This window comes from Balaenoptera acutorostrata, chromosome 9, assembly GCF_949987535.1.
Source record: "Balaenoptera acutorostrata chromosome 9, mBalAcu1.1, whole genome shotgun sequence".
In the NCBI taxonomy this organism is placed as follows: Eukaryota; Metazoa; Chordata; class Mammalia; order Artiodactyla; family Balaenopteridae; genus Balaenoptera; species Balaenoptera acutorostrata.
Genome location: NC_080072.1, coordinates 58,586,526 through 58,611,483, shown reverse-complemented (window position 1 = coordinate 58,611,483; position 24,958 = coordinate 58,586,526). Strand labels below are relative to the sequence as shown.

The window sequence follows — 24,958 nt, the reverse complement described above, 5'->3', positions numbered from 1 at the left end:
AGTTTGGGATTAAAATGACCACTTATTGGTTCTTGTTTCTGGGGGTCAGAAATTTGGGCTGGGCGGAGCTGGGTGGTCCAGCCACTGTCCTCTGGGCTCACTCCTGTGGCTGCAGTCTATGCGGCTGGTTGGCTCAGCCTTGGGTCTCTAGCAATAAGCCGGACAACGTGGGTCTTGCTACATGACGGATGTTTTCCAAAAGTAGCAAAGCAGGCAAGCCCAAACACTCAAGGGTTTTTCATGCCTCTGATTCCTGATTGCTGCTAATATTCCCTTGGTCAGTGCAATCACATGGCCAACCCTGGAGTCAGCAGGGAGACTACACAAGGGTGTAATACAGGGAGGTATCATTACTAGAGCAATCTACCCCCATACCTAACTTCCAGAGTTGAATTTAGGAAGTTGAAGTTGAATTTAGTTGGGAATTGAATCAGGATAAGGCACAGAGATAATTATCCTGAATAATAATATAACATTTACTTCTGTTGTTTATTGAGTCCTTACTTATGCACCATGCATAGACTTAAGTATTGCCATGGATTGCCTCATTTAAGCCTCAAGAAAGCCCTGTAAGATAGTAGATACTATCCCCATTTTATAGATGAGGAAACTGAAGCTCAGACAGTTTCTTTGTCCAAAGTTGCACAGGAAATACATAGTAGGTTCAAGGTTCAAACCTAGGTTTGCCTGACTCAAAAAACCTACTTTTTTTCTCTTCCAGGATGACCTTTTTTTTTTTAATTTATTTTTTTTATTGAGTTATATTGATGTACAAATTATATAAATCACAGGCATACAATATAGTGATTCACAATTTTTAAAGGTTATGCTCCATTTATCGTTATTATAAACTATTGGCTATATTCCTGTGTTGTACAATATATCCTTGTAGCTTATTTTATACATAATAGTTTGTACCTCTTACTCTCCTATCCTTAACTTGCCCCTCCTCCCTTCCCTCTCTTCACCGGTAACTACTAGTTTGTTCTCTGTATCTGTGAGTCTGCTTCTTTTTTTATATTCACTAGTTTGTTGTATTTTTTTAGATTCCACATATAAAGTGATATTATACAATATTTGTCTTTCTTTGTCTGAGTTATTTCACTTAGCATAATACCCTACAAGTCCATCCAGGTTGTTGCAAATGGCAAAACTTCATTCTTTTTTATGACTGAGTAGTATTCCATTGTATATATACATTACATCTTCTTTATCCATTCCTCTGTTGATGAACATTTAGGTTGCTTTCATGTTCTGGCTATTGTAAATAGTGCCGCAGTGAACATTGGGGTGCATGTATCTTTTTGAATTATGGTTTTCTCCTGGTATATGCCCAGGAGTGGATGATATTGCTTATATGTGGAATATATATATATAAAAAAAAGGTACAAATGAACTTATTTACAAAACAGAAGTAGAGTCATGGATGTAGAAAACAAACGTATGGTTGGTTACCAGGGGAAAAGGTGGGGGGAGGGATAAATTGGGAGATTGGGATTGACAGACACACACTACCGTATATAAAATAGATAATTAATAAGGACTTACTGTATAGCACAGGGAACTCTACTCAGTACTTTGTAATGACCTATATGGGAAAAGACTCTAAAAAAGAGTGGATATATGCATATGTATAACTGATTCACTTTGCTGTACACCTGAAACTAACACAACATTGTAAATCAACTATGCTCCAATAAAAATTAACAAAAGAGATAATTGTAGTTCATGCACAGTTGTAAAAAATAGTACAGATATATCCTGGGTACCCTATTCCCAGTTTCCCCCAGCAGCAACATGTTCCAAAACTATTGTAAGAGAATAGATATCACAACCAGGATATGGACATTGGTACAATCCATTCATTTTATTCAGAGTTCCCCAATTTTACTTGTACTTATTTGTATGTATGCATGTGTTTACTTCTACCCTATTTTATCATCTGCGTCCAGTCAAGATAGGGAATATTTCCATCACCACAAGCATCCCTCTCACTGCCCTTTTATAGCCACACCCACCTACCTCCCACCCCTACCCCATCCCTAACCCCTGGCAACTACTAATCTGTTCTCCATTGCTAAAATGTTGTCATTTCAAAAATGTTATATAAATGGAATCATATTGTATGTAACATTTTGTGATTGGCTTTTTTCACTCAGCATAATCCTCTAGAGATTCATTCATATCATTAACCTATTCCTTTTTCTCACCAAGTAGTATTCCGTGGCATTCCATTTACATAGCCATTCAGCTGTTGAAAGACATCTGGACTGTTTCCAGTTTTTAGCTATTATGAGTAAGGCTTCTATGAACATCTCTGTACAGGTTCTTGTGTGAACCTGAGTTTTCATTTCTGAGGGATCAATGCCCAAGAGTGCAATCGCTACGTTGTACAGTAATTGCACGTTTAGTTTCATAAAAAACTGCCAAACTGTTTTCCAGAAGGGCCGTAATATTTTATATTCCTATCAGAAATGTATAGGTGATCCAGGGTCTCTGCATCCTTTCCAGCATTCAGAGTTGCCACTATTTTACATTTTAGCTCGTCTGACGGGTGTGTGGTGACAGGTGACATTGTGGTTTTCATTTGCATTTCCCTGCTGGCCGGTGATGTTGAACATCTTTTCATGTGCTTATTTGCCATCTGTATATCCTCTGCAGTGAAATATCTGTTCATATCTTTTGGCCATTTTCTAATTGGGTTGTTTGGGTTTTGTTTTGGTTTGGTTTTTTACTGTTGGGTTTTGAGAGTTCTTTATGTGCTCTAGATGCTAGGCTTTTGTTGGATATGTGGTTTGCAAATATTTTCTCCCACTTTGTAGCTTGTCTTTTCATCCTTTTAACAGTCTTTCACAGAGCATGAGTTTGGATTTTGGTGAGGTCCAATTTTATCCTTTTTTGTTGGTGTGGGGATTGTGCTTTTGGTGTAGCTTGTGGTTTTCACCACTGTGCTCCACTGTTCTCTGAAGCTTGGGGGAGAGAAATCGTGATCTGGAGGGGAGGGATTGGGCTTGTCTGTGAGGTTTGAAGGCAGAGTTAGGGTCAGTGGGAAGGCTCTTGAAGGAAACAAATTTCAGCTCACTATTAGAATGAACTAAGGCCAAACTTAGGGGATGAAACATGTTAGGGGTAAGTGGTATCATCAGAGATCACGCAAAGGCTGGCTGGTGTCCATGGGGACGCAGAGGAATGCACGCATCAGATGGGGCTGGGCCACGACATCCTTTATGTTCCCTCTACCTGTAAGAATCTAGGATAGTGGAATCTGAATTACCCCCACCTGATTGGACGCATCTAACAAATATATCCCCCAGAGACCATCCAGCTTGCGACATTTAGAAAGGCTTTGGTTGGCCATCTGGACTGTCTCCACGTTGGGGCAGGTTGGGGCAGGTTGAGCCAGGCTCCACAGGAGGTGGCCAGCGACACCGCAAGGTCTGCACTTCTGTCTTGGGGCAGAATGCACCAGGCCAGAGGCTTAAAGGGCCCAGTGTCGGGGTCGGGGCCTCTTCCTTGCCCTCTGTCCCCAGCCTGGGGGCCAGCGGCATGGCCACCTGCCCCATCTCCACCCCAGCCTCCTCTTCTTCACTCAGACTGCCAAGGAGAATCCCTTTCTTTACGGCAGTTAGGAGACTTAATTACCACAGGCGAAGTCCTTTGAGGCCTTGGATGAAAGGGATGGGAGCGGTGCAAGCTTGATTAGGCATGTAGAACTCTGGGCACAATTAGCTCCATGAGAGACTGGCCCTCCCTTTATCTGTCTCCAGTTCTGTGTGACTTATAGCAGCTAATTATTGAAATAAAAATTGCCTGACCACCCAGCTGCTGGAAAGAGGGCCCTGATATCTATTAAGTCTGCCTTTAATTATTGGAAATGGCCACAGCTTCAGGCAGTTGGGGTTTTCCCATCGTTGTGGGCCTTTTCCTCCGCCTCTTTGCAACTTGAGTACATGGAGGTATAAGCGAAATTCTGCCAAAGCCACTTCTGTCTCCCTTGCTTTCCAGCTGGACATCCCTTTCTGGGACACCTTCGCTAACAAGCTTTGTCTGCTGCAAGCACCGCTCCTGGCACCTCCCCAAGGGGCTTTGCAATCTTTGCACTTTTACAGAACTCCTGGGCCTCGACAGAGCTCTTGGAATTCCACTGTGTGGCTGAGTGTGTGTTTGTGTGTGTGTGCGTGTGTGTGTGTGAAGCTGAGGGCTCCTGCCTCTTCACTTGTTGGCTGTGGCCGTCAGCAGGTCACAGCCTCCGAGCTCCAGCTTCTCCTCTCCATGAACGCAGGGCCCTGGGCAGCTCTCGGAGGGCACGGCGGTTGCCACCTTCACGCCTCTGGGAGTTAGGACTGAACTGTGGGATCGAGGGAGTTAGTGTTAAAACCAAGAGCCTCACCATTTCCAGGAGGCTTAAACTAGTGCCTGCTTCCCTTGGGGGCTGGTTTTCCCCTCCAGCTCTCCCTGTTCAGTGCTCCCCACCTTGCAGAGTGGAAGCCTAACACAGGAACCCCAGGTAATTACAGGATAAGCCTTGGACACCACAGGGGATGCGCGATTAATCAGCTCGACTATCTCTCCCTGCCCCTGATTATCTCATCATGTGGTCCCAGAACAAACCGATAGAAAATCAGAAATCGGTGTAGGGCCCTTGTGCACTTTTTACAGAGAGCTAACACTCAAATAATCTGGGTTTCAGGCTTGACCCTTGACTGGGTTTTCTAGGGAGAAGGAAAGAGGGCCCTTTCAGTAGGGGCTGCACTGCAGAAGAGACCGTTTCTCCAGGTGTTGTTCATGGAAAAACTGAGTCCCAGCAGACAGCACATCCTGAGGTCCCCTGGTGGGTGTGCCCCATGGGAATACGGTGTCCGGTGCAGGAGAGAGGGGGGTGAGGGACATGCAGACTACACCCCACAAGAGAGGCATGTGGGCACTCCCCTCTCCCTGTCCCCTGTTTAACTCCTGCTCGGACTTCCCTCCTCAGCTCAGGTGTCACCTCCTCCAGGACACCCAAACTGGTGTCCCTCTCTGACCCCCAAGTGTCTGTGTCAGCTGCTCTTTTGTGTTCACTGTGCTGGAATCACCTGTAGGTGTGTCTGTCCCTCTGACTGCTTCTGGTCAAACTACTTGTTCCCAAGTCTTACCCTGGATTTTTTGGGGGGGGGGGGGTTGGGGAGAAGGAAGGATTAATTACTTGCAGCATGTAAGGAGAACACCGGGGGTCTTTTCCCAAAGCAGTGTCTCCCCAAACTGCAAAGCTGGGGAAGTTTTAAACTAAGGGTGCGTGTGTATTCATGAGGGGGCTCGAGCAGAGGAGAATTCAGCATGGAATTGGGGCAGAGGTCAACAGAGTCCAAGCTGTAGTTGATTGAGGTCAGGATGGTTGATATCATTCCGTCCTCCACCTGGGTGAGGGCCTTAGTTCCTGGTGTCAGCTCAGGTTCTTTACGTCTCAAGACAGAAAGAATTCAGTGAGAGGCAAAGTGACAGGTAAGAAGGGGATTTATTTAGAGAGGTACACTACATTCCACAGACAGAGTGCTGTCTGTCTCAAAAGGCGAGAGCGGCGCTGGGAGAGAAACCACTCCACAGAGTGTGAGCCATCTCAGAAGGTGAGAGACCTCACCCTGGATCTTATAAAGCCTTGTTAGGTGGGAAAGAGGGAGTGAGATAGAGGAACCTGGGGAAAGGTTACTGGGAAGGTGGAATGTTGAGTCTGATGAGAAGACTCAAGGATGCACAGACTGGTGCCTCTTCAGCCTGTAAGGCTCAGGGCAGATTGTTAGACTTACTTCCTGAGACCCCAAGGAGCAGAGCTGAGGCTTGTGGAAGGAAGCTGAAAGGAGGCAGGCCCAGCTCCACGTCAGGAAGCACAATCTCACAGCTAGAGCTGTCCCTGGAGGGAATGAGGTCCCCAGCTTTGGAGGGGGTGTGACCACCTGGTGGGGATGGGACATGAACCTGCTGACCTTTGATGGTGCTTTCAAGCTTAAGACAATAAATGCCACATGTTCTGACTCTGAGATGCCACCATGTGTAAAGGGGAATCATCTGGCTCATAAACAGCTTTGAGAGGAGAAACTATAGATGGAGGAATCCAGATACCCCGGAGCCCCTGTAATAGCTCCTGTTGGCCGAGGGCCGAATGTGTCCCCTGTCCTGCGCGCGCTCAGCCCTGGGAGGGGTCGGGGCCGCCCTGGTGGGAGCTCCCCCAGCCGGGATTGGAGGAGCGGTGCCCGTACAGCAACCAGCGGCCCTTTGATGCCTGACCTGTGACAAGCCTTCCAACAGAAGGGCGACATGGCTTCTGTGGGCAGTGGTACCATCTGTCACCTGCCTGTCAGCCACTGATTAGGGATGTCCCCACAGCCAGGCTGGGCACAGGGCCACACTCCACTATGTTCCCAAGAAAGCCCTTCCCCTGGCCCACAGTGCCGGCTTTCTGGGTGGGGACACTTGGAGATGAAGCTGTAAAAGCCCAGGTCAGGTGCTAACTGAAGAATTCTTCTGAAGGTTCATCAGAAGAATTAATACTGCTTAAAACACTAAGTGAAAGAACAAATAGAACAATTAAGCAAACTAGAATAAGGGGTGACCTGTATAAGAAGCAGGACAGGTTCTGATGAAAAGCTTGAGCCTGAGGGTCGCACAGACCCAGGTCTGAATCCTCACTCTGCCCCGTCCTTGCTGTGGTCCTCTGGGCAAGGCATTTAACCACTCAAAATCCCAGTTTCTTTCATCTATCAAGTGAGAATGGTTCAAGGGCCTGGTGAGGGTTAAACGAGGTAATGCATGTAAAGACCTTGCCTTTAGCCACCCTTATTATAATCACTCTCTTACCATTTTAAAAGGCCAAGGATTCCCTAATGTGACAGATCAGGGAAATGTTCTCTGGGGGCTACCACAGGGAAAAGAGAGCAATCAGATTCCAGTCTTGGCATTTTGTGTGAACTTGAGCATCCCTTCGTTTCTCCGAGGCTCAGTTTCCAAATCTGTAAGGTGGGGATACGGTGCCTACCTCTTTGGTTTGTTCATAGCCCAGCACAGTACCTGGCACAGACTAGGTGCCTCTCTCCCTGGCATTCCCCTTCATATCACACTGGAGTTGTGAACAAAGGACTTGCAAGAGCAAACTTCGAAGGACTAAGGAAAGTAAAAATTTATGATGACTTTATGCACACATACACACACAGATACTGCCTAGGACTTATATTTTGCAGAACACATTTTAGCTCAAATATTTATGAGCCCTTTTTGACACACTAAGAACTGAAAATATCACCATGTGCTTATGTTAAGGAAAACTTATAAAACTTTAGTCCAGTAGGAATTCAGTCAATTTCCTGGCTTGTCTCTGGTCATTTCCGAGGTTGTGAGGAAATCCAGGGTTGTAACAGCCCCCGTTTTCCTGAGGCTTTGGCAGGGGCAAAGGGTCCTCGGCAGGTCTGTAGGTCTGATGACATCTCCCTGTGAATGCTCCAGGCCCCTGCCTCTCATAAATATTGCTGGAGCCCATGTAAAGGGCCCAAGTTGGCTTTTTGAGTTTCTCCCAAACACCAAAAGCTTTGCTTCCCCATCTCCTCTTCTCTCCCCGACTCCCACATCCTCCTTGTCTTTCTTCCAGGCCAGTTCCCGGCACCAGAAAACCAGCTAGAGGACATGCTCCCCTGGGATCGCCAGATCCAGGCTTTCTGCCACCTGCACTTTTACATTTTACTGTCCACTTGTGTTATCATCATTCATGGAAGTGCCTTTTTATTTTTTCTACCAGGCTGCTCACTCCTCACCTCTCAAGCTTGATCTTAGACCTCTTTCCCTCACTGAAGTTTGGATTCTGTCTGTTCCCAAACTCCCTCACCCCTCCCACTTTCATGCAGGTTGTGACCTAAAATGGTCTTTTTCAAACTGTAGTTTGGCAATCCATCCATAATTCTCTTTTAGTCAAATAGAATAAGATAGAAAATATCAGATTCCACCCTTGAGGAAAGGTTAGGCATGGTTTCTGAAATTTTTGTTTTAGTTAGAACATTGTAGATTGTGTGTGAAATCAATGTTTACCGTAGGTGAGAATAAACGGGGAAGTCACAGATCTAGACTTCTTTTCTCTCCTTACCTCAAAACCATCTGGCCTGTCTCACTTTTCCTTGACTTTCTTTGGTCATGGTTTAGATGTCACTTTCTCTGAGCAGTGGTCCCTTAATCATCTCTCCACCTTTGGCCCACCTGACCTAGGTTAGGGGCCACTCTGGTGTCCTTCCCCTGCCTCTCTCCCTGTCTGACTTGCCCACTGTCTAGAAGCTCCAAGGAGTAGGAAGCTCATTTGTCTTGTCCACCGAAGCCTCACACAAGGCTTGGAAGGCAGGGTAGGAAGTCAGTGTTGGGGGGAGGCGGGGAAGGGAGAACAGGGGGAGAGGAGGGGAGGGCACAAGGGAACCTCGTGTCTTGCCTTCATGCAGCTTCCACCACAGTTAGGAGAGAAGAGTCCTTAGCGATTATTTACCGAATGAATTAACCTCTGGTACTAGGTGTGTAATACCTTTCTTCAGGTTTAAACATTTTCTTCTGATTCAAATCTAGACCCTGATATTTGGAAGCCATGTGATTTAGAGCAAATCACTTAATCTCTTTGAGCTTGTTATCTCATTTGTAAAATAAGAGTAAATAAGAGAAAAATATAAAATAAGAGGATAATATCTAACCTGCCTAGTTGCTGTAGGGATTAGAAACAACATGCACAAAGTTCCCAGCATGAGTAGGTATTAGGTGAACAGTCGTTGTATTGTCACTGCCTCTTTTCCTATCACCACCATGTGTCTCCAGGCTCCCCCACATTAACAGACCTGTTCAAACCTTCCAGATCCATCTGAACCAGATCCATCTGAACCAGATCCATGTAAAAGAAAAAAAAAAAGTGGATTTTAGAATCACCGGCTTACTGGCTGTGTGAACTTATCAACCAACTGGCTCATTGAGTCAGCTCTCTAAAATGAGAAGTAATTAGGGGACTTCCCTGGCAGTCCAGTGGTTAAGACTCCATGCTTCCAAAGCGAGGGGCGAGGGTTCAATCCCTGGTCAGGGAACTAAGATCCCACACGCTGTGAGGCGTGGCCAAAAAAAAAAAAAAGTAACTAGAGTTCTCGTGGGTCTGTGTGGGAAGCACCAGCCACAGCACCCGATGAAAACATGATTCTTCCCTCCTCTTGGCCAGAGCCCACTCTCCTTCCCCGTAGATAGACCAGAAATGACCCCCATGTCAGCATAAGGAGAAAGTTATACAACTATGGTTCATGCTTTATCAAAGCACTCATCATTGATGGCCCCTATGGCTGACACCCCAGAGAGACAGTAGCTGCCCCCGCAAGGCTTGTGTCCTGCTCATCTCTGGGCCCCAGTCCCAGCGCGAGACTGGTCTGTAATGGGTTGTGGAAATGAACTCCTCTGCAAAGGCATATTTGTGTGCTCGGGGCTTACCTGGCGAAGAGTTTCAGCAGGCAGTAGGGGTGTGCGTCTCTGAGAGTCGAGGTGGGGTGGCGGGTTGTTCTGTGGGCAGTGAGAGGAAGCAGAGGGAGGGTCAGGAAGGGTCACGTGGGGAACCCGGAGGTCAGCAGGGTAAGCAGGGACTGACTTGTGTAGGCATGGACGTGTGCGGGTGCTTCTGGCACCCTTCCCCGGCACTGCTCCCACCCCTCCAGGGTCTCAGCATCGCTATGCTGCAGACCCTTGCTCCAAGAGGAGCTTTTCTCCACTGTCACTTCTTTCATCCCGACCTCTTCTTTTTCTCTCAATTAAATGCCAATTTGAGGGACCTCCCTGGCGGTCCAGTGGTTAAGACTTCACCTTCCAATGCAGGAGGTGCGGGTTCGATCCCTGGTCGGGGAGCTAAGATCCCACATGCCTCGTGGCCGAAAAACCAAAACATAAAATAGAAGCAATATTGTAACAAATTCAATAAAGACTTTAAAAATGGTCCACATCAAAAAAAACTTTTAAAAAAATGCCAATTTGAGTGTGAACCATGACTGATCTCCCATCTGTTGAAAAAAAGTAAATATTTACTGAATTACTATATTAAGACTGAAAAGGAAATGAGAGCAAGGCAAATGTTCTCCTCGCCTCTGCTTTGTAATAGGGAAGCCATGAGTTTGGGGACTGTGTTCTTAATTTGCAATTGCTGAGCCTCTGCCTTGAAGCCCATGTCTTCAGTCAACAGGTACACACTAGTAAGAGACATAGTCATCCACCAATTTAACAGCCTAAAGTGTGTCTCAGACTTATTAACGTATGTCTGAGGGAACGTTCCTTCTCCAGTTATAACTGACATCTAGCTGGAGCCTTCCAAAGTATGCCTTTTAAAAATAAAAGGTGGGTTTTTTCTGATGATAATAATGGCGAACATGTATTGAGCACCCATTGTGTATCAGGGATCATATGTACCAGGGACATGTATTAACTCATTTCATCCTCAGAACCACCTAAGAGGTGGTTCTTCCCTCTTGGGAGGGAAGAGAGCATCCTCAGGCCAAAGGGATACCGATACCTTCGATGTCCACGATCAAAGGCAGAACTCGGAAATCGCTAGCCCTCAGAACAAAACTGACCCATCAGTGTGTTTAACTTGGCCTACATATAATAATGGATTACATTTAAAAATCATACATTTTACATCCAAGTCCAAATTTCCAGCTTGTCTTAAAAATTCACAAGACCCCCTACACTCCTATGTCCCAGCATTGGTAGGCACTGAACACCCACTGCCCCGTTGGACAGGCCCGCCCTCTTTGTTGGTCAGAGGCCCCACCCTGGGCACTGAGACTCCTTGATGACAGCTCTTGCTCTGTCGTTTCTCTAATAGGACAGTGACGCGGGAGAAGGTTTTGTGTACCCATGTTGCTCTGGAAAGTGGAACAATGAAAGAACTGAGAAGGTTGTATGTTTCAAGAAAGAGCGCTCATCATCCTTTGTGCAGGATATCCTGCTTTCCTCCTGTGCTGACCTCCTGGCTCTTGTAGGGGGCTACGTTTGCTACCCCAGAGCCAAAGGAAGACATTTGGAAAGAGGAAGACGCTGCCATAACAGCTTTAAAAAATGTGTCGGCCTAGGGCAAAAGGGTCAAGATGGGGAAAAGAGGAGAAAGGGAGATTAGGAGCTTCCTACCAGCCACACAGCCTGGCAAACCCGATGTATGCGGCAGGTGCTGCGGCTTCCCCCGGTGCCGATGGTGCCTCCAATGAGATGGATGAGTCTGGAGGTGAGGGAGTCCTCTGATCAGCATGGTAGTCCCGGCCCAGCCTGGCTGGAAGGACACTTCTGTGTGGTGGGAGGGAGGGGACTCAGGGAGCATAATAAAATAGGAAAAACTCGGGCTTTAGAGCCAGACAGACCTGGTTTCAGATCCTGACTTTGATACTTACCACCTGAGTCACCTTGAGGGAGGTCTGGAACCTCAGTTTTCTCATCTGTCAGATGGAGACTGGTTGGCTGTGTAATTAAATATGCATTGGAGGCACCAGGCTTCACTTTAGGTGCAACAGATCAGGAGTGAGCAGAACAGGTAAGGCCCCTGCTCTCATGGTGCTTACATATGAGTGCAAGAAAACAGACAATAAGCAGGTGATTATTTAATTATCTGGTGGTGATAACTGTGGATTGGTTGTTTATACCTTGGCTCATTTCCAGAAGAGGCTGGAGACAGTAATAATATCTCAGGACGTGTGACAATTGAATGAGATAATATATGCAAAGCGCCTGAATATAGTCGTTCATTTCACAAATTCTTAAAGAGCCCCTGTTGTGTGTGAGGCCCTGCCCCAGCCGGAGGCCTGATGGGAACACACACGTGATTCGCATCTAGAGCGGGATCGGGAAAACTAGTGCCCTCTGGCCTTTGTTGTCAGCTTCCTTGATAGGCATCACTGAAGGAGAGGCTGAGGGCATCTCCACAGGGGAGATAGGTTCGGTCGTGTAGCAGGAAGAGAAAGGATTCATCATTACAAGCCTTGGGTGCAAGTCCCCTGTGCTACTTATGGCTGCGTGGCCATGGAGCGACGCCCTCACCTCCAGAGCCTGAGGCCCCTTGTCCACAGCGCTGCCGGGTGAATCGAGGTCCGGGATGGACCCGGGGATGGCCTTTGCCCCCTGGGGCCGGAACTGACGCCCTTTCTTTGGTTTCTCGGGCTCCAGACCACTCGGCCCTGAGTGCGGCAAGGACCCTGTTTGTGGATGTGGAGGAGCGCCGGCCGGAGGCCATGGACGTAAAGGAGAGGAAGCCGTACCGCTCGCTGACCCGGCGCCGCGACGCCGAGCGCCGCTACACCAGCTCGTCCGCCGACAGCGAGGAGGGCAAGGCCCCGCAGAAATCCTACAGCTCCAGCGAGACCCTCAAGGCCTACGACCAGGACGCCCGCCTCGCCTACGGCAGCCGCGTCAAGGACATGGTGCCGCAGGAGGCCGAGGAGTTCTGCCGCGCAGGTGAGGGCGGCCGGGGCGGGGCTTGGGGCGCGCCTGCGCACTCCCTCCCCTTCCCCCGCGGGCGTGGGCACGCTTGAGCGGGGACGGGAGCCCAGCGGCGTGGAGGGCGTCCGTCAGCACCAACGCTGCGCTATTTTGGCACCTAGGTCTGGTCAGAGCCTGCCCTGTAGTTCGTTCTTAGTTCATTTGTTTTCATGCTCACCCCCCTTGTGGGCTTAATGGGGTGGTTAGGAGCTGGCTTCGGGTCAGACTGCCTGGGCTTGAGTTCTGACCACCACGGGCTCTCCTCTAAGCCTCCCCTGTTACATGGCCATGAGTACTCGCTACTGCACTGAATTGTCCTGAGGACTAAAGAGATGACGCGTTGTGAGGTAAGTGCGACGATGCCGTGCCTCCCCCACAGGCCTGGATCCACAGGAAAGCTGACCCGTTAACAAGTCCGCCTCTCCTGCTTTAAAGACGAGGGGTCTTCAGCTCTTTCCCATTTGCGGTCAACAGCTCAAACTCTGACATCAGACAGACCTGATTTGAATTCTGGCTCTGCCATTTTTACTACTCTCAGTGTCTTCACCTGGGCAATGGGATCACAGCTATGCCTCCTAATTGTAAAGTGCTGGGGAGGATTGATGAGGACTGGAAATAGAGCACTTGACACGTGCACAGAGCAAGTGCTTCAGAAATGCTGCCTGCTACTGATTGTCATCTCTGGGTCTCAGTGAGGGGAGGGGACAAATGGTGTCAAAGCTTTCCTCTGGCTTGGTGAGCCCTGCCAGGCCCAGGTTGGCCTGGATGCCATCCTAGCACATGAGGCTCCAAAAGGAGCTCCTCTTATCTTCATAAATAACAAATGAGAAGCATTCTCAGCTCATAGGCAGGCATGGGCACTGCAGCTTACAAAGTTCTCTCTCTCCCATTACCTCCCTGGAGCCTCAAAAATCCTGTGAGGGTAGCAGAGTTCTCTCCTCCCACCTTCCCTTTCCCTTTATCCATCCTCCAGCGTGCTACCAGAGTGTGTCTATCTGATTATTTAACTACCTTTCGCTGAGCACTTACTCTGTGCCAGGCTGGACACGGAGCTGACTAGGACCCTGGGAGGCACAGGGGTTCCTGGTTAAGAGCGATGCACACGATTGGGAGAGGAGGCCATCTCTGGGTGCTCCCCTCCTGCCTCACTGGCAGTTCCTTCTTCCTTCCTTTGCAGGCTTGTCCTCTTCAGTCCTGACCCTGGTTGTGGGATCCTTCAAAGCATGGGCATCTGCCTCTTCTCTCTTCTTACTCCGCTCTGCACATTTACTCTCATCCGCAAACCTCTCCTCTGAGCTCCCACCCTGATACCCCGCCCTCTGCCTCTGTGCTCCCAGGACACTCTCCGTGGATCCCCCCACTTTGGGCTTTAGCCCTTCATCATGGCCTGGGCTGTGTGTCCCCCACTTGACTGTGAGCTCTGTGAAGTCAGGCACCACGCCCTGCTCATTGCTGTACATCAGTACCCGAGGGCAGCTTGGATTGGGTTAAATGTGGCGCTGCCTGGGTGTAAGTCCATTTCCTAGATCGGTGGTTTAACTGGAATATGATCCTTAGCGCCTTTGTCTGCCGGTCTTCCTCATCCCCCAAAACACTCATGGGAATGTTAAAAATATGGAAGAAGCTGTCCCTGAGTAAACACTGAGTAATGTGGAGGCTGTGTTTCCCATGGAAGTCAGTATCCCCTTTGTCCCTCAAACACGGATCCCTGAGTGAACTCCCCTCACCCATGTTTTCCCGACCTCTGTCGTGGGCACAGCTAGGCTTTCCCGGGGCCTCGAGAGACCTGTCGGCGGCCCAGCCTCAGCTGTGTGCTTGGCTCCCTGGGTTACCCCAGAGGCTGCTGGCTCCTGTCACAGCCCACCTGGCATGAGGAAACAGGAGGCAGAGCCGACCTCCTTGTGCAAGGCCCACTTTTCCCAGCCAGTCACCATCTTCTTCACTTTCCTGCTCCAGGCTTTCCTGACCTGGCTGGAAAGGAATGTCTGGTCCCAGGGAACCATTGGCATTTCGTGGACCAGGCTTCTGCCCTGCTTAGGAGCCCTCCTTGCTGGCAGGCCCTCCCTGGGCCGGAAGAGGAGAGCTGAAGCTCTCCGTCCAGTTTAGCAGACATGTACTGAGCCCCTACTGGGTACCGGGTTGCCTTCTAGGCCTAGGGATTTAGGAATGAATGGGACACAGTCCCTCTCCCCTTGGAGCCATCTCGAGCAGAGGACCCAGGCTCTTACGCAGTTCTGCTCTGCAGGATGACCAGGGCCGAGGACTCTCAGAGACAGCTCAGAGGAAGAAGCAGTGACTCCCACACAGGGTGTAGGAGGAGGGGAGGCTTCTCAGACGAGGGGCCATTTGTATTGGGCCCTCCATAAAGGGGTGGAGGGTTCGGGCTGGTGGAGAAGGTGCAGAGGAGAGGCCCGGGCATCGAACATCAAAGTGAGCTCAAAGGACAAGAGTGAGTCCTAGGGTGGGGGCCGGGCTTCTGGTGGGGAGATGCCCCCCTCACGCCCTGATCCCGCTCCCCTGCCTTCCCTCCTAGGCACCAACTTCACCCTGCGTGAGCTGGGCCTGGGGGAGGTGACGCCCCCGCACGGGACCCTGTACCGGACAGACATCGGCCTCCCCCACTGTGGCTACTCCATGGGGGCCAGCTCCGAGGCCGACCTGGAGGCCGACCCTGTGCTGTCCCCCGAGCACCCCGTGCAGCTGTGGGCCCGCGGCACGCGGTCGGGGCGCAGCTCCTGCCTGTCCAGCCGGGCCAACTCCAACCTCACGCTCACCGACACGGAGCACGAGAACGCGGAGACCGGTGAGTGGCCCGCTTGGCCTGTGCCGGGCGCCTGGGTTATGGGGCCGGGGTTTTAACCACAGTATTGATCTTCTGCTCCATCCCTTGGGGCTCCGGTGAAGTCGGTGGAAAATGGCTTTGCTCTCCGTCGTCAAAAGGCAGAGCCTCTCGCAGGGTCGCGTGGAACCCCCGCCCGTGGGTGCCAGGCTGGAGACGGGTTGCCGCACTTTCATTCCAGATGAGAGGGGTGCCGAAGGGGCAGGATTACTGCTTACAAGGTGCCTGTGCGGGTGGGAGCAGATGGGCCGGAGGAGAGTGGAAGCCCATCCCCTGCAGCTTATCCTCTCCGGCGGTCACCGTGCCTGGTCCTGCAGAACTCTGCTCACGCAGCCTCCAGCCTCCAGGTGCCCAACCACCCTGGGTGCCCACCACGCGTGCTGCCCCACCCCAGGGTCTTACGCTGATCAGAGGATAGTTTTCACACGAAAACTGTCACGCTGGAGTAACTTAAAACTCGTGTTTTTACCCCAGCTTTCCCATGATCTTATCTGCAGATTGGAGGAAGTGCTGTCTCTGGACTCTATTTCACTCTCATCTCTGTAGCTCTCTTCCAAGGCCAGAGAGATGCTGTGGGAGAAAAAGAGGACAAGTTATTCACACATCTCCTTTTTTGTGGGGAAGGAAAGGGAGCCGCGTTTCAGGATATTCCCCTTCACTCTCGGACCTTGTTGGCAGATCTCTGAGGGGCCCTGAGATAGATGCAGCCCTGCAGTGGGCCACCCGCTGAGGGAATTTCCCTTTCTGTGGCACCTTGTGCCCACAGTCTCTGGGCAGCTTGTGGGTGAGGTCCACGTGGAGGAAGGAGGGTCCTGCTGGAGTCTGGCAGCAAAGACTTAGGGAGGGTGGCAGAGACCAGGACAGCCCCTCTGCCCGGGGGAGGGCTTTGTTTCTCCGAGGTCCAGTGAGGGGGTCTGCTGGCCCTGCCACACCAGAGGTGGGAAGGGGGACGTGGGGGTGGCAATCTGAACGAGAACTGGAAGAACCAAGCCAGGTACCGGTGCCCCCTACTGGTTTCCAGCTCTAAATGCAGGATTCTTTGATTCCTCCCCAGGATGTGGGGGGAATTGGAGAAGTGGTTTGGGGGTGGCGGGGGGCGTGTGTGGAGACACCAGGTCAGAGGTGAAGGTTTAGGTGGGTTAGTCTCTGGAAAGGATGCTCTAGTGGGTTTTGCACGACACAATCCCAGATTTGGGATCAGGCAGGAGACTAGGTAAGGTCAGGGTCAGGTGGAGAAATCCATCTCCTAAAAAAGTCAGGTGCAGCAGAATTGCAACTATTTGTTCCACCACTGCTGCTAGAGAACTCGGAGTTTTTCCTAGGGACGCACCTGTTTGAGGGGTGGAGGAGCAGCAGGTCCCAAATACCAGCTTGGCAGTGTCACCCTCCCCTGACACTCCACCAACCCTGGGAGGGGGTCAATGACCTCAGCAGCTGAAGGGGTTCCCCTCTGTGCAGTGGGGAGCCATCCACACTCCCTCATCCACCTTCCCACCTAGGCCCAAGCCCAGCCAGCGGCCCCCTTCTCTCTTCTGCACTACACACTGAATTTGATGTGCGAGGCCTGTGTAGAGAAAATGGTATCTAACTGGGAGGCAGGAAGCCTCAGTGCCATCACTGACCGGGGGTGTAGCATTGGATAAGTTAGATCCTTTCTCTAGACCTCAGTTTCCTCATCTGTAAAATAAGTAGTTTTAATGAAATCAGCATTCCTTGTATTCTGAGAATGTTAATAGTTCTTAGATTGAAGAGGGGTGGAGGGGAGTGCTCTGTGGTCAAATAATGTAGGGAACACTGAGTTAAAGGAACTTAAACCAGTTTCCTTACTGCAGGACTTCTCAGAGCCTTTAATACGTTAATATGCATGCTAACGGAGATATTAGCAAGGAGGGTTATATGCACATCCCCCAAATTGATCTGAGAATAAAAAACCCTTTATTCTCAGAGCATGCGACGGGACCAGTGTTCCAGTGAACACTTTTAGGGAATAAGTGAGCTGAATCACCTGTAGGCCCTTGTAGATCCAGGATTCTGTGATTCGAAGTCCTTACATTAAGGTGAAGGTGCACAAGAGGAACATGATAGTAATAACAACAATACTAGTTAATACCTGCTACTGATTATTAAGACCCCCATGCCCAGTGCTAAGTGCTTAGCTGTATGATCTCATTTACTCCCTCTACAACACCTTGAGATAGGTTTTATTACCCTCACTGTACAGGATAAGGAATCTGTAGCCCAGAGAGGTTAAGAAACCTGTGTAGGTCACATAGCTAGCAAGACGAGATTTGAACTCAGGTCTGTATGATTCTAAAACCTTTACCCTTGTGACCCTAATCATAGTGAATTTCCTCTGCAGCAAAGTACTTGGGTTGTTTGTTCGTTTGAAGGCTTCTTGCCATGGTGACAAATGATCATTTTTCCATAAAGTCATGACAGAGTGAGGCACACACCACCCACTTTACTGTATATTCCCTGAGAGCTGAATTCCAGCTGAATTAAGCGTCTGTTGGGTGATAACGACGGCGAGCCTGAAGAGCTTCAGGCTCTGATAACAGGGACAGGGAGATGGTTGCCTGCTTCCCTGGCCATACCACCCTCTCCTTCTGATCATGCATTTCGGCATTGGGCCATAGCACTCACTCTAAGTCTCACTGTGCTCACGGAAGATGGGCAGGCAAAGGAGGTGGGCAGGTGGATCTAACAAAGAGCTCCTCCCTGGCCGCCTCATCCCTTTCAGGCCTGGACTTCCAAACTCAGACATCCTGCACCTGTCCACTTGCTTCAGGCTGGAAGATTATATTAGTGGCTTTGCTATACTGGAGTCTAAATAATGACAGTAACTCATCCTGGCAGTGAAGGAGCCATAGGAATGGCTCCCCTTTATCCACCAAGGAGTTTGACAGCTTTGTTGTCAACCAGAACTTACAGCTGACGACTGGGGTTCAGAGGTGAAGGGCATGCAGCGGCCGTGTACCTAGCTGAGCTGCAGCCAGGCTCTATGCAGAAGTCTCCGTTCTTTCCCGGCTTCCCCCCTCTTCTTCCTGCCCCTTCCGCTCTCACATCTTTCTCCCCTGCCCTCGTCTCTTTCTCTCGCATTCATCCCCCTGAGCCCAGTTCTGTCTTTAATCTGTGATGAGAACTCTGATCTTACCATCAGAGCAGGGCTTAACTCCACTGGACATAATCAGCCAACACATCGCATTACGGCCACTTTCAGGAGCAGGGGGAGGCTATGCTGAGGACCTATTGTGTCAAGCTGCTGCACAAGGGCCATTGCCTTCAACCCTCATGACAGCACCGTGGCACTCCCATTTCCCAGATGGGAAAACTGAGGCTCCCAAAAGGTCAACTGACTTGCCAGAGATTGTACAGCCAGTCATTCAGCAGGTCGGCAAAGCTTGGATCTGAGCTCAGGTCTCTCTGATGCTATAGTTTGAGCCCTCTGCCCACTCTTTTGGAATCAGCAGTTGAGGACACCAAAGCATGACCCCCAGCAACTTGCAGCTACAGAAACACCGACTCTGCCTCCACGCCCGGCCTTGCATTAGTCAATAGTAATTGTCAACAGTATTGATAGTGGTGGAGGCTTTTGCTGAGGTCATGGTGAAGCTGCATGCAGCTGCCATCAATAATAACTTTTTATGGGGTCCATTAAAGCCAATTTCTGCCCCCGAAGGTTAATGTCAGCAGCTTTTATGTCACTGCTTAATATCCAAAATAAATACAGAATTGACTGGGTAATGTAGACACAAATCTTCCCCCTCTGGGGCGTCAGGCGGAGCCGGCCCTCAGGCCTCTCCTGCTGAGTAGAGCCACAGCAAGGAGGAGCTGGCCTCATGCCAGGCACACACTTGGCATCCTATAAATGTTCTCTAGAAAGCAGAGGTTGCAATGTGAACTCCATTTCCAACCACAGGGTCAGGTGGACACAGTGTCTGTTTTGTAGATTCGTTCTGTGATTTGTTCTGTAGTTATGCTGAGCTCCTTCAGTGGACCAGGCATCATTCTAGAATCAAGAATCTAGATGAATAGCAGGGGAGGCGGAGCTATGACACCCTTGCAGCCCTATCTGTGGTGGAGGTTTACCAGGCAGTGTGGCAGGGTGGAAAGAGCTGGTTCCAAATCTAGTGAGGAGCCTTGGTCTCAAATCCTGGACCATGTCCCAGTTCTGAAACCTTGAGCAAGTCACCTCACCTCTCTATGCCACAGTTTCCTCATTTCTAAAACAGTGTGCCAGTGGTTACCCAGGGCTGGGAGAAGGGAAATGGGGAGTTTGTGTTTAATGGGTACCGAGTATCAGTTTGGGATGATGGAAAAGTTCTGGAGATGGATAGCGGTGATGATTGCACAACAGTGTGAATGTACTTAATGCGTTGAATTGTGGCTTAAAAATGGTTAAAAGGGTTTTAGCTATTAACATTGTTTAAAGAGCTGTGGGTGTGGGATGACAGTAGAAGGAGCCATTCGTTTTGCCCTGAGGGTACAAAGGCTCATCCCTTCGTTCCACTCACATTGTGTGCCAGAGTTTGAAGGCCAGCCGAGCAGGATTGCACCGAGCGTGAGGGATCTGAGAGAGGCATTCCCAGTAGAGGCAGGTTGCTGGAGCCAAGGTTTGTAGGCATAAAGAGGTGTGGTGGGTCTGGGGAGTAGTGAGAATTTACCCTGAGCTCTAATCCCAGAGGCAAATTGAGAAATTCACTTAGAAAAGAAACAATGAAACAGAATCACAGTTACACCCAAATTATCAAGCAGCCTGGGTATCAAAAGGGAAACTACTGGTTAACCTAATTAGGCAGCCAAATTGTTTATTGAGAGTGTAGATTAGGTGAGCATCTTCAAGCACAGTGAGAAAGAAGCTCATTACCAATTTAACTCCATTTATTCTCTACCCTCCCTGGCCCCATGCTCACGAGATTTAGTTTTAAAAATCTGTAAGAAAAGCTCTCATTAATTCCCTAAGCGGCCAGAGTACTGTAGCTACTCAACCATTGGACACAAGGCTCCCTTCTCTAGGACAGGAAGCTGGGTTCGTTCAGCTGGGGTAGGGATTATACCCCTATATTTGACTACCCTTCTGCCCCATAAGCAGGCTTACACTCCCTCCCATACTGCAGAAGTACCCGATGTTTTCAGGGAATTAGAGTCTCTTACTGGACAGAGTTATCCACATAATGAGGACTGTAAGCCCCCAAGTTCCAAGAAGGATTGAGGAGGGCCTAGTACGGTCAGAGCATCTGAGAATCTGGGAGCTAGAAGGAACCTTAGAGATAACAAATGCATTGATTCTTAACCTTTCCCCATTTCCTAGTTTTCTTAGTCAAGAAAACTATGATTTAGAGAGGTTAGGTGACTTGCTAACAGTGGCACAGCTAGTAAATAGCAGAGCCAGGGTTTGAATCCAGATCTGCCTCACTCCACTGCCTGTTACCTTTCTTGACCACTGCACTCTGCAGTTTGTTCTGTTTTATAGAAACATGTTTTCATTAGCTCAAGGCTAATAAAATATACACAACCTGAGAGATGATTCTTGCTGTATCCAGAACGTAAACTTCTTTGTCACTGTTAGAAACTGCCGGAAAAGAAATTGAATCCGTAACCTGTTAGAGCTACTCAGGACCCTAGAGATTATACCAGGTCACTCTCTAATTGTGACATGCTGGAGAAAAGACATTTAAAGTAGACGTTGTAGAGGTTTAAGAGAAAAAGTCCAACCAGTAGGTTTCTGAGAAGATTTTATGGAAGAAGTGCTGGTCCCTGGGCTTTGAGGGACGGGAGGGATTCTACCAGGTAAGGAGGGGGAAGAAAGGGCATTCTCTGTGGATGAAGGCATGGAGGAGGACAAATGTCAGGTGTGTCCCATGAGGCTGGAATATGGGGGCAGAGTGTGCTGGGAGGGAAAGTTGGAGAGTTAGGCAGATCCTCTGTCATTTAACAGCTGTTTGTTGAGCACCTACTGTTTTAGGTATTGGGGTTCCAGCCTGATCCAGACAGACAAAACTGCCCACTCATCAGTGGGGAGACTGATCAACAAGTTTAAAAACTACATTATATAGGATGTTTCAAGATGATAAGTGTTACAGGAGAGGGGATAGGGGATGCCAGGGTGGGACCGGGGGTGCAGCCAGAGGAGGCTTCACTGAGAAGATGGCCTGTGAGGTAGGTGAGAGAGCTGGTGGTGAGCAAGTCCGGAGGAAGAGCCATCCCAGCAGAGGGAAGGGCGGGTTCAAGGGCCTTGGGGCAGGAGGGTGTCTGGATTGTTCCAAAACATCAGGGAGGCCAGTGTGGCTACAGTGGGGAGGAGATCAGAGGGGGGACCTGGGGTAGGGCCCACGTACAGGGCATTGCAGGGAGAATCACAGGAGGCTCTCTGGGCTGGGGACTGACAGGGTCTGACTAATACTTGGACAGGGTCATTCTGGAAGCAGCAGTGCTGAACTCCAGCGGGCTGTGTCTGAGTAGGAGGCTACTGCAGTAATTCAGGAAAGGGGGTGGGCGCTCAGGCCAGGACCAGTGCGTGGAGATGGTGAGGCTGGGATCTGTACCTGGTGAGGGGAACCAGCTGCCCTTCCCTGCTCCACCCCAGGGCCTCATAAGCAGTGAGGAAGACCACAGTATTCTTAGGTTCTGTGACCAAAATGGGGTCCCAGGTATTCTAAGGGGAGGGGGCTCACACCTGATCCTTCTCCTGGCCTCACAGCTCCTTCAGCCCAGCTGCAGAGTCCTTTAGCATTGGCCTGTCCCATACCACTCCCCACTTTCTCTCTCAGAGCTCATGGCCTTGGTCATGAACCACGCCCCTTGTCCGTTCCTCACACCATACTCCCTCCATCCAGCTGCCGATCATCTGGATCTCTGACCTTGTTGCCCGACTCCCGCTCCCAGCCTTGTCATGCTGCCCCCAGGAGACTCTTGGTCCCATCTCTTTTGTTATCATCTTGGCTTCTCTGTGTCCATAATTCCAGCCCTTCCTTCTGCTCCGCTGCCTCAAACTGCCTCGGTGAAGTCTGACCTGGGGCCTCCTTTCCAGAGCACCACCTCTGCTGGAGTTGCTGTGATCTGGGAGCTGGTATCTGACAGCCACTAATATTGCTGATCTTGTGAGTTCCTTGTAAGAAGACGTTAAATACATCCCAAATCCACTCCCCACTGGTGCGCACTGCAGCACTCCCTGGTGGGCAGTACGTGCTAATACAAGCACACCCTCCTTCTGAACTGGGAGGAGGGAAAAACAGACCCGGAAAGCTACGCTAAATTAAGATAGATTGCATTTGTGAAACTAGGTTAGGACCCGCTGTGTGTGCTGAGAGGTACAGTGATCTAGAGTTTTGCTTTTAATTTGAGCCAACATGACTTTCAGTTCCAGTGGAAGCAGTGACGTGCACAATGACAAACTTCCTACCAAAAGACATTTGCAAGGCATTATTTCCTGTTGTAAGCTCAGCTTTGTCCAGGGAGAGTGGCTCTTGGCTGGTTTCAACTTCATATAATCCAGGATGACTTCAGGGAAGAAAGAGAGTAACCGATGTTGAGGAAGGAGCTTCCTGCCCACAGGAGCCTAGTTCCAGTGCTGGGGCGTGTGGAATCCAGGGATGAATCTGGTTTCAGTGTTAGGCTCTATCACCAGACCCAGTGTGACCTTGAGCAAGTTACTTCTCCTCTCTGGACGTCAGTTTCCCCATGAGCCAAATGGGATCATTGGATTCTCAGGCAGCAAGATAACTGGGAACAGCATGGGCTTGGAGTCACACTCAGAATCCCAGCTCAGCCACTCAGGAATTGGGTGATGTTGTGCGAATGACTGAATCTCACTGAGCCTCAGTTTCTTCACCTGCAGCATGGGAATGAATACATGCCTACCTCCTAAAGTTGTAAGGAGCACAAAAGGCAAGTGTGCACATGAAAGATACAGGGCTTCCTTTTCCCAGCTGTGGACCGTAACTGATCCTGAAATCAGTGCTGTGTTTCAGCACACCATCATTTAAAATAATGGTAATAAATGGATGGGAGAGGAGCAGAATAGAATAGAGTCCATCAAACATAGTGAAGTCAGTGTTATTTTGTGAATTTTTATTTTAGCTATACTTTACACACAGCACCTGTACTGGGTCACCAGTTACACTGTATTTCTTTTTTTATTTATTTTTATTTATTTATGGCTGTGTTGAGTCTTCGTTTCTGTGCGAGGGCTTTCTCTAATTGCGGCAAGCGGGGGCCACTCCTCATCGCGGTGCGCGGGCCTCTCACTATCGCGGCCTCTCTTGTTGCGGAGCACAGGCTCCAGACGCACAGGCTCAGTAGTTGTGGCTCACGGGCCCAGCTGCTCTGCGGCATGTGGGATCTTCCCAGACCCGGGCTCGAACCCGTATCCCCTGCATTGGCAGGCAGACTCTCAACCACTGCACCACCAGGGAAGCCCCACACTGTATTTCTTACTATGCCATTCAGTTAAAAAAAATTATAAGTTTAAAAGATGGTACTTGGCACATAGCAGGACCTGATGAATGTTAATTCCTTTCCTTCAAGGACCCCTCAGCTTGAAGATTCCATGATTCATGCTGTCATAGTCTTGTCTAAAAACTATTGGCGTAGTATTTCTAGGGCCTCCTTATGGAGAATGAGTGCATTTCTGGGCAGGGCCTCATGATTCAGTTAAAAGAAGCTGGGCTTCAGGATCAGATGGACTTGCCCAAGGTCACACGGCTTATATAATGACAAAGCTGGAATCCCTGAGTTGTAGGACCTGGCCATCTCTCCCCTTCCCTCCCACAGCTTCCTCCTATGTAAATGGCTGTTGGGGTAACTGGTAAGCCCTTGAGTAGCTACGGGCAGCAGAAAAAGCACCCCAAACAGGATGAGCTGACAGGAGGATACAGGGACCTTAATCTGGGTTCATGTAACCAGCTGGATCTCTCCATCAGCACAAAGGCAACTGGAGAGGAACCCAGGGCAAACACGCACGAGCGCCACATGCAGCCAGCGTGTCGAGATGAATTTGGCTTCCCTCAGCCCATGGATCCTTGCCACAAATTTAATTTCACACTAATCAACCCAGGCAGACTGACCACAATATAGAAATGACTTTCTTTCCTTTAACTTTGGACTGGAGGGAAACATGTGAAGCAAAGTGTGAGGAAGGGCTCCTGGGGGTTCATATGGGTTTGATACATGAAGCATAGTGGGCAGAGAGTGACAGTCATTACCCACAGGATCCCCGGAACCAGGCTCAGTGCAAACCCCACAAAAGACCTCTTTAGGGAAGAGGTCTCAGAGGAGCCCAGACCCTCCCCCAGACTCTTCCCAAAGCTGCGGGCCCAACTTCCTCTGATGACGGGGAGCAGCAGTGGTGAAGAAAAGGAGCCTCAGTTCATTAAACGAGCCTCAGGTCTGACTCCTGGCTGTATGGACTGTTCGGGAATTAGCAAGAAGTTTGTCATGGCTGAGCCTATGGGAATTAAGAGTTGAGGCCAGAGAAGAAAGCTGGGTTCCAGCATGGTAGACGATGGTTCTGAATTGCTGGCTTCAGCCTTTCCCGTGAAGGTCATAAGAAACCCCAAAAAAAGGTTTAAGCAGGGAGTGGTCAAAGGTGGCAGGTACTTTCCCTGATTCAGATGAGGACATCAGCCCATTAGACAG

The 24,958-nt window shown here is 49.6% G+C and overlaps 1 protein-coding gene across 1 annotated transcript in view; it reads left to right on the top strand.

The window, feature by feature from the left end:
- Positions 1-24,958, top strand: part of TENM4 (teneurin transmembrane protein 4) — a 745,685-nt gene that overhangs the window by 337,488 nt on the left and 383,239 nt on the right. The window contains exons 6-7 of the mRNA XM_057553431.1: positions 12,172-12,459; positions 15,017-15,286. Of these exons, the coding sequence (XP_057409414.1) occupies positions 12,237-12,459; positions 15,017-15,286 (493 nt within the window). The 5' untranslated portion in view covers positions 12,172-12,236. The remainder of the gene's footprint in view (positions 1-12,171; positions 12,460-15,016; positions 15,287-24,958) is intronic.